The 9,964-nt window shown below is 36.6% G+C and overlaps 1 protein-coding gene across 1 annotated transcript; it reads right to left on the reverse strand.

The window, feature by feature from the left end:
* Positions 1–1,074: 1,074 nt before the first annotated feature.
* On the reverse strand, positions 1,075–1,980 carry LOC133852457 (EPIDERMAL PATTERNING FACTOR-like protein 2). Its single transcript, XM_062289217.1, has 3 exons — positions 1,676–1,980; positions 1,531–1,559; positions 1,075–1,445 (listed from the first exon to the last, which is right to left on the reverse strand). Exons 1-3 carry the CDS (start codon positions 1,779–1,781, stop codon positions 1,200–1,202), a joined length of 381 nt encoding a protein of 126 aa, XP_062145201.1. The 5' UTR covers positions 1,782–1,980; the 3' UTR covers positions 1,075–1,199.
* Positions 1,981–9,964: the final 7,984 nt, after the last annotated feature.

The raw sequence follows: 9,964 nt of genomic DNA on the forward strand, positions 1-9,964 counted from the left end.
CTTACTGATAAATTCAAAAATAATTTGACTGGACATGAATTTGTATCATTTTAATTTCTTTTTGCAAGCCTTGCCTTTTTCGTCATTCGAAACTCTGGTTTGTGTTGTATTGTCATTCAGATCGATGGGGTACTTGCACTGCTTATAAAGATTGCTTTTAGTGCAATATTTAAACCCTGCACGTATATATAGAACTCTCGTTGAGTCACGTCCACAAGAAAGTAGATGATAGGAGATTCTAGTAATAACAAGGAAAAGATATATAGAGCAGATTGGAAAATTGACAATGAACTATCCCATCAACGGATTGATTCTTAAGAGTTTTCTGACTGATCAAATCTCTATTAATAATAATAATAAATCTCTAATAATAAATGATGATTCCCTTTTCTCTCCTATCTAATCATTTCCTGTTACGTGAAAATGGAATCCTCTTTAAGGCATTGGTTCATATGATGAGGACATTGATTACTTGACCAAATATTCCAATTGAAACCTGGTTCTCTATGTAAACTACTAGTTTCTTTCATGTCAGGAAAAGAGATCCAAGAACTGAACGTAGGATCCAGCGTAGAATGGTTAAAAAAACTCGTTTTCCTTTTCATTGCTTTACGTTATGTAAGTGAACACTACATGGGAAGGCGGGAGGGACGGTGGCGTACTGTGGTTTTAGCCACAAAAATACGCCAAAAGGGTTAACTACTTTAACCAGATCTTTCATGCTCATTCATCCCAAAGAAATCATTCTCATTTCTCTCCTTTGGATTTGGATAATTAAAAATTTTATATATTACTGACTAATAGCGACCTCTGAGTTCTTTTTTTATGAGTAATAGCGACTTTTGGGTTGTTAAGGCGGCTGCTCGACCTTACACATGGCGATTATAAAACAGCATATACTTGATCAGCCTGTTGTAATTTCATGTAAGAGAGCTGAAACAGGGGATGCTATTGCTATGGTTTGTTTCATGATTACGATGGATCCATGTAGGAGTTATACAGAATACAAGATATGATTCAAATTTAAAAATTTAAACTTGAGAATAATTTTAAGATACCAACCAAATTCCCATTAAATTAAACATGATGCACCGAAAAAAAAAAAATAACAATAATATTATACCTATCTTGACTATCATTCATTTACAGGGTTCAAAAATAGGTATCTTCTTCGCCTAAAAACTGCATGTAAAAATTGGTCAAGGGTTGAAGATGAAGTTCCCACATTTGCATTTCCAACTCATGGGCTTGTAGTTTGAATTGTCAGCGCCTCTTGCATATGCAATATTTGAGAGACTGGTGAAGTTTCTGTGCCCATTTTGCTCTTGAGGATTTGCAGGGACCTGAATAGCCTCACAGTGCCCACATGAGCTGCACCGTCTCTCGCACCTTGGAGGCCTCGATCCTATCTGAGCTCTCAAAGTTGCCTTATCGTCTCTTACTGTCTAATTAATGAAGCAAAATTTAATATGCAAATCCAAAAGTTTTCTTTTTCAAGAGAGAAAGATAGAGAGAGGATCCGATTCTTACCTGGGAAAACGGTGCGGAAATTGCTCTACCTGAATATCACAAAAAAGAATGCATGATTTATAGATAACAGCAAAAAAGAATGCATGATTTCAAGTTGCAAGAATGCATGATTTATATTTTTAAGATTCAGCAGTGACCCATTTACCTTCGGCCATGAGTCTCAGCTGGGTGAAGCTCGAAAAGAGAAAGAGAAGAGAAATGGCATAACAGCAAAGTTTACGTCTGGAAATGAAACTGTGACTACACCCCATTTCAGAGAGAGAGAGAGAGAGAGAGAGAGAGAGATGGGGAAGAAGATGAGAAAAATGAATGCCAATAACTGAATGATAAACCTCTACCAATCTCCGTGAGTCACAGAGATTTATGAAGTGATGGAACGTGGAAAGACAAATGGGAAAAATGCAGAATGCCGAAGGGAAAAAGAAAGGAACTGATCATCCCGAAAAGAGAGAAACACTTCAACCTCGTTTGTTGAGCCCCAATCCAAACAACGAAGATATATAATAGAGGAAAGAGAAGCAACAGGACACACGGAGATGAGATAAAAGACAATAAACAACCAAAACAGCAAAAAACCACGAACACCACGAGATACGAGGGACAAGTTCCCACTAACGGACATGCATATACAGCTGGGGGTTTTGGGTTTTCGCTTTCTTCCATTTCTGCTTTTATTTATTTTATTACCCTTTTTTTTTCGACAGCTTTTGGGATTGGGATTTCTTGTAGTGTTTGTTCTGATCTGAGCAATCCAACCTAATCACGTCATATACTCTCGCTCTCTCTTGTGAGAGAATAGGAAGAAATATTCACCGTCGCATATCTCTTCTCAATCTCGTAACGACCTATGACGTGATGACACATCACGTTTTCCGATCATTTCTTTCATTCTTTTTCAGAGATATATCATCGGTGATACATTATTGAGTACATGGAATTTATATATACCTATCGTAATTTTTGTGGGCAAAAATGTACAAATTAAAACTTCATATATAGTCCCATGGTTGGTCAGCTGGGACCATTTATTAGGTCGGAATACTAGGTGAAAATTGACTGCAATTCGGGCGATCAATCGGAAGGATCCCCAAGCTTATTGCTTTGTGGAATTTGCAAGGTAGTTAATTAGTTTTATAGTCCGATTTGAAGTTGCAAAACGTCCAACTTTAAAATGTGTAATTTAAAAACGTGACTTTTAAAATCGTAATTAACCTTTTGATAAAATTGTTATTTGACTTTTAAAATTGTGTTTTTGAAATGCATTCCATTGCCTTTGATTTGAAAACGCTATTTTTTTTTTTATGTTTTTAAACCGTAATTTTATAAAAACCCACTAATTCTAAATGACATACTTTTAAACATTTTGTTTAAAATCTCACTTTTAATTTTAAAAAAAGAAAAAGAAAGAGAAATTAAACCGCTACATTAATTTATAAATAACCTCGTGGAAAAATTATAGTGTACTTCTAGCACCATTCCTATTTTTATCATTGGATTCGACTTACAAGCTATTATTATTTTTAACAGCATGTAAGCTGTTATGACGTGTCTAGTAGAGAGTAGAGAGTAGAGAGTAAGTGGAAATCATTAATAAAAGGGGTACCTCATATGGGAGGGAAAGCATTAATGGTCTTGAATGCTTTTCACTTACTCTCCACTCTCTGTTGGACACTTCACAACAGCATTCAAATATGGCATAGATGATGGAAGCTACTCTTCAATTTAAGAGGTTAATTTGAGGTTCAAATCGCACTAAAGTTTATAATATAATATAGACAGAAATTAACTACAAACCAATTTAATAAAATAACACGTATTCCTTAGCATGTGAGAAGTACATGTTTATTTAATAGCACATACTTCTCATATGTTTTTTTAATAGCATTAATAAGAAAGCATGTGATTCTGCTTTAGAAATAAATGTCACTTTGTTAAACTGATTTGTAACTAATTTTTGTCCGTATAATATGTATGGTAGTTTAGAGGACATTGTGTGAAGTACTATTTTTTTTTTTTTGAAAATCCCTTCTAATATATATTAAAAGAGACCAATTGGTCAACAGCGCAGGGTTCCAATGAATCCCTAATATACCAAGTCACGGCACAGCGGTTAGAGTTTCCTCCACCCAGGCAAAATAGACTAAGACCATTATAGAATACAACTGCTCAAAAAACTTAGACTACAGAAAGATGCCTCTACAGCACCATAAAACCCTACTTGATCTAGGAGATGGCACACAAACTAAGCTTTAAAATAGCTTTGAGTACCAGGTTTTGATATTACAAAAACAACCCAGCAACTGCATTCAACAACAACCATACACTAACAAAGACAAAAAACTACAAATGCACTAGCGGACCATTTTCCCCACTTCCCCCTTTTTACTCAACTGTTTGCAACCTCCAGTAGGTCCAGAAACTGAGTCAATCCTCGCCCGAAAGCTCTGGCCTCACCCGAAAAGAGCGCCCAAATTTTCAGTACAGATCTAGAATTAGCGAAATCGAACTTGCGCCCCTGCTACGAGGAAAACCGGAGAAGCAAAGCCGCCCAATACTAAACCCCTCCACGCCCTAAACCGCTGTTCCAGTAGAAAACCTAGGCCGCCTCTGCTACAATCAACCACAAAAACATCTGAACGATAACATCCCCCGCGTGGCCATCCCAACCAGCAGCGCCTTCCCAAAGACTCCTGTATGAATTCGGCTCCGGCTTGGCGTTCCAACCTAGCTTCGCCACTTCACAAACACCGATCCAAAGGCCAAAACCCCCTGATTGGGTCAGAATTAATTAATCCAATCCTCGCCCCAGATTTGATTAGGCTAAGAAAAGCAGACCCAACGACACCTATGGGCCAAAACATTTGGGCCAGAGCCAAAAAAAATAATTGAACTACGTGTTGATAGCCCGTGGCACCACTTAAACCCTGAGTTTGGTTTGCGATATAAAATGTTTGTAATCCCGACCAATAACTTTATTAAATAAAATGCAATTATTTTCCTGCCTATAAACGTATAAAAATTTGAGCGAACTTCATTTATAATTCTTGATTTTTCATTAATTTTGAAAAAATGTTTTTAAATTTTAAAAAGTGTCAATTTAAAGTATCTATTTATTTTATTTTATTTTATTTTATTTTATTTTTTTCAGTTTCAACCATTCGTTAGAATTTTTAGTTAAATTCTCTCAAAATTTTCAAAAAATCCCCCATTTCTTATAGGAAAACAAAGAAAAAAATTGTTAGAATTTAGGTATTGGTCAGAATTTAACGGAATTCGCTAAAATACCCATGCCTGAATTTTTGAAAAATTTTATATTTTTTTTTAAAGAAAAAAACACGGGCATTTTGAAAATTTTGATAGGATTTAATGAAAAATTATAACAGATAATTGAAATTAAAAAAAAAAAAATTGAAAGATGAAGATCTTAAATTAACACTTTTTAAAATTTAGATACATTTTTTCAAAACTGATGAAAAATCAAAAGTTATAAGTGGTGTTTTACCTATAAATTTTGAGAAAGAGTCTTGATTTTCTATGATCCCGAAAAAAGTTATTTCACTAACCTGAATAGTAACTCAAAATTCGTTCAAAATCAGTCGAGCGTAATATTGTTGCTCTAATGCATGAAAGATGAGGTGTGAGTGGCTATCATCAAGGCTGGGCCTTACAGCAGGCCCATTGGCCGACCCTGCCAACGCATTGGGACAGCTACACAAGTACCATCCTTTGGAACCTAGAATAAGCCCATATAATCTAAGCTCTGTTCAAAGTTTGGTAAGCCCATTTTGGCAGAATTGGGGTTCTATAGAATTGAATTATAGAACGGATTTTAGGGGTAAAAGATGTGGTTTACTGGTTTAAGTAGAGTGCACAGAGTATCTCCAACAGAATAGACAAATGGCTTATTATAGTTAAATTTGACTTTTAAAAATCATTTCTCGTATCGAGCAGAATAAGGAAAATTGAATTTTTCATTCTAATGTGAATAGTAAATAAGTTATTCTACTTATTCATTATTCACACTACAAAGAATTTTTTTTTTTATTATTATTATCCCCCTCTCTCTCTCCCCCCCTCCTCTCTTCCGTTCACACACTCCCATACAAAATAATATTTAAAGAAAATAGAAAGTAGAATAGAGAATCTGATGGGATGTATTCCAAAAAAATAAGTAGCTAAAATAAAAATTTGTATTTTTTCAATAGTTATTTTGAGTATTTCTACTGAAAGATGCATGCTTTAATGAATATCCAAGTTATGAACTCTGTATACACGGGGTGCTGAGACACAAAAGTGATTCATATGTCTCAACTCTTTCTAAAGGATGAGCTTCACATCTAGTAACAAAATATTGACAAGATTCGCATATAAAATGATGGCTAATACTAAGGAGTAGCACTTTATCTAAAATTCATCAAGAAAAAAGTGGTGCCCCATGGCACATTTTGTAATTATACATATATGGTATATTTGTAATTTATAAATTACAAATATTGTATAATGGAGCATCACTCATAAAATGGTTGTGAATAATAAAATGAGAAACTTCACAAAAGGGTATCAAACTATAGCGCTTTTTCATTTAAGGGTACTAATGTAGCAAAATGTTCAATCGAGTGTATGAATTTATCAAAACCGTTCAATGTAGGGTATTCCGTCACCCTCCGTTCTAAATCGATGACGGAACTCAAAACACGTGCGTTTCACGTGATTTCTTAGGATTTTCTTCCGTTTATACCCCTCTATTAAAAAAAATATATTCATTTAAATCTATTAAAAATATATATTTATTTAGTTGAAAAAACAACTTCTTCTTCCACGGGATGGAAGATGGCCACCAGATCCAGCCTTCGTGCAAACTACAATTAATCCAAGAAGATTCTTCTTCTTCGAATAGATCTGTGATAGATTCGCACCCGTGCATCTCGATGGACACGGAGCTCCCCAGCTTGGTGGTCCGGACGAACGCCGACGACTCGGGCGTCAGGAAACGGCAGCATGACCTGCAATTGTTCTTGACCCAGGGGAGCGTGTTTGTACATTTATATACATATTGTGATCCATTCAGTGTCAAGAGAACAAACTAAAAAAATATAATAATTTGTCAAATTCAAACTATAAATCCGACCAAAACTCCACTTCAGATTTGAGTGACTCATATTTAACACCCGCGATTTCAGTGACTCATTTTTATTTTTCGTCAGGATGTGGATGTGCTTGCTCTTCAGGATTTTCAAGAGATGTAACATTCCAATGGTGGCAATGGGAAGTGGGAACGGTATAGGACTGACTTCAACCATTTGATATCAAAAGAAAAAATGCATGCTTTTGCATTAAAAGTAAAAGTTATGTTATTGTGCAGTTTTCAACTGGCCTGGCATTGGCCATTGAGAAAAAAAGCAAGCGAGTTGAGATATCGCTCTACTGCCTTGCCCGGGCTATCGAGAGCAATCTTAACACGTATGGTTGAAGTTGGATATCTGCCAGAGTCGAAGAATTTGAAGAGAGCTGATGTGGTGATTTTCATTGCAAATCCAAATTGAAAATATTTAGTCAAATGATAAAGAGCAATCTGAAACCAGATTGGATAGCTTTTGTGAGTGTTCTAAAGGGAAATCAGTAGGCCCAGTTTAAAACCAGATTGTCTCTGTTCAACTCTGTTTTTGTGATCCAAAACAGAGGATTTGGCTTTCTGCTCTCATGTGTTTTCGGGTGCTTTAATCTATTTCTTGTACTAGAATTCTGCTCGTATGTGTAGAAATTCGAAAAGCCCATATTAATATGAACCTTTATTATCATGTTTTCCATGTTAAAACATATCTGCAACATCAGTGTTGTTTATTCATGTTTGCCATGTTAAAACATTCCTCGTTTTTGTCGTGTCCACCCCAAATGTTTGAAGAATGGAGACATGATTTACAATATGCTCTTGGAATTTGCTTCGGGAGGAAGCCTTGCCGATTTAATCAAAAAATCAAGCAGTCATGGGTTGTCTGAGAGCGATGTCAGAAAGCACACAAAGTCTATGCTTGTGGGGTTGAAACACATTCATGCTCGTGGTAGGTCCGAGTTCATATTTGTCAATCCGAACTCTAAAAGGCAATGTGGCTGCGGTGAATCTTTCATGATGACTTCCAATTCTCCAGTTGCAAAGCAAAGGACTGGTTAACACTTATGTTGAACTTGTGATGGATCAAGACTCTTAAGGAACCTTTCATTTTATACTTTTATTACTCCAGTTGGTGACATCTTGTAGCAGCCACACTAACAGGTCCTTCAGTGTATACATTCTTCTCTAAAAACCGATGCTAGTTGGGCTTACAAGAACTTTCTGTAATCCTGTCATATATGCTTTGCTGATGTAAATGTTATAGCGGAAAGAATTAGAACGTCTTAAAGCAGTTGTCATGTAAAATCTGTTTGAAATGAAACTGGTTTTCATTAGAAACACATGGCCATGGTCATCGGTGCTAATTTTGGCTTCGGTATCACTTTCTTCTCAATACCTGAAAAGCCGAAGCTAATATGGTTTCTCAGAACAATGGTACACACGTGCTTGCTCTCGTTCCTGGGCTCCTCCTAGCAGTCCTCCCCAGCCACCGGGCATAGCATGGGGAGATTCACAAGACGCAGAGCACGTGGGTGATGAGCTTCAACCAGCTTTCAATTTCGGCTCTTCGGTCAGGGCTGTGGACCTCGACGTGGGGGATCAACTCACCGTCGAGGATCAGTTGTGTGCATGGAATCACGGGTTGCTCACGTTAAATGGGTTGTGTTTAGATGCATGTGGGTGAGAGGGGCAAAACGGGCTGTTCTTGTTAAAAGAATCACGTGTAAGTCACGTGGCTTCACTTCCGTCATCGATTTAGAACGGAGGGTGACGGAATACTCTACATTGAACGGTTTTGATAAATTCATACACTCGATTGAACGTTTTGCTACATTAGTACCCTTAAGTGAAAAAGCGTTATAGTTGGGTACCCTTTTGTGAAGTTTCCCCATAATAAAATTATTCTTCTCTCTCTCTCTATCCTTAATTTATCTCATTTATTTGGTTTTGGGTTTATGAAATTCACGATGTTCTTTTTTTTCTTTTTCTTTTTTTTTTAATTGATCGAAGGAAAATGTTACATGAAGGATCCTTACCACTTCTGATCCCGAAGGAAAAAAAAAAAAAAATGACTGATCCTATAAAAGAAAAAGAGGTGGGCTTCCCAACAATAGACCAAGTATAAACCAAAACAATGCTAAAACATATACAAAGAGTAGGAAATGAAACAAAAACCCGACCCTTTCAAGGGGCCGTACAAGGTGGTTTCATAAGTAAAAGAGGTACAGAATAAGACAAGTCTATCTATACCCCCACTTGGGATCAACAACAACCACCCAAAGGAGGCTGAAGTAGTGGTAAAAGCACTGTTAAAGGTCAAAATTGAAACTACAGTAAAGAAAAGCACCAACACAAATTCAAATACGAAAGTCTCCCCTAACAGAAGACAATAACCACAATAACATAAAAACACACTACAACAGCAAAAAGACCCAAAAATAAATGTAACAACAAAAGCTGGCCCGGCAGAGGACAATGGCGCGTAAGATTCACGCGCCATTGGAGGCAATCCACGCGCCGGCTGGTGGACATAGAATGGAGGAAAGACCAACGGGCTTGTTTGGCAAAGACCTGTACAGAACAGAACATAACAGAATAGTGGGTTGTTAATTTTGGAATTAGTAAAAAATGATGATGAGATATAAAAATTTTAAAAAATGTATAGAAAAGTGAAAAAGTTTTGGATTGTAGTGAATAAAAAATTATTGATGTGATATAAAAAGTGAAAAAGTTGGAATGTTTTGATGTTGATTGGTGGTGAAAAATATAAAAAAAAAATGAAAAAAAAAAAAAAAAAAAAAAACGCTTGAATAGTGTTGTATTGTTTTGTATTCTATCAAACAAGGCCAACATCCTCAGGTAGCTGGGGCGCCGGTGAGCCCGGTGGAGAGGCGCGTGGAAGGTTGAAATCATCAGAGAATCGTAAATCTAGGTTTTAAAAACCAAATCTAAGAACCACAACAAAAACAACCACCATCGCGGAGAGAATGGCAGCGGACTCGAAGGGCGCGGTGGAGAGGCTGAAACTCTGCAGCTGCAAATCAGGGTGAGATAAGTCGTACAAGACGACGGATAAATCATCAACCAAAGTAAGGAATACTAGAGAAATCTCTAGCTAAAAACCTACAAAGGCAATAAAATACATAAAGGAAAGAAGAGAGGAGAGGAGAGAAGAGACGAGGCCCTTCCCTCCTCTCCCATCAGCTGCAAGAAGAAGCAAAAAAACCAGAGAGAACAGAGATTGTTATGCGGGGTGAAACACACGATGTTCAAAATCATATAAATGTTTCCCTTTCAAAACAAATATTTATGATTTATCCATGA

This window comes from Alnus glutinosa, chromosome 12 (assembly GCF_958979055.1).
Source record: "Alnus glutinosa chromosome 12, dhAlnGlut1.1, whole genome shotgun sequence".
NCBI classification, from domain to species: Eukaryota; Viridiplantae; Streptophyta; class Magnoliopsida; order Fagales; family Betulaceae; genus Alnus; species Alnus glutinosa.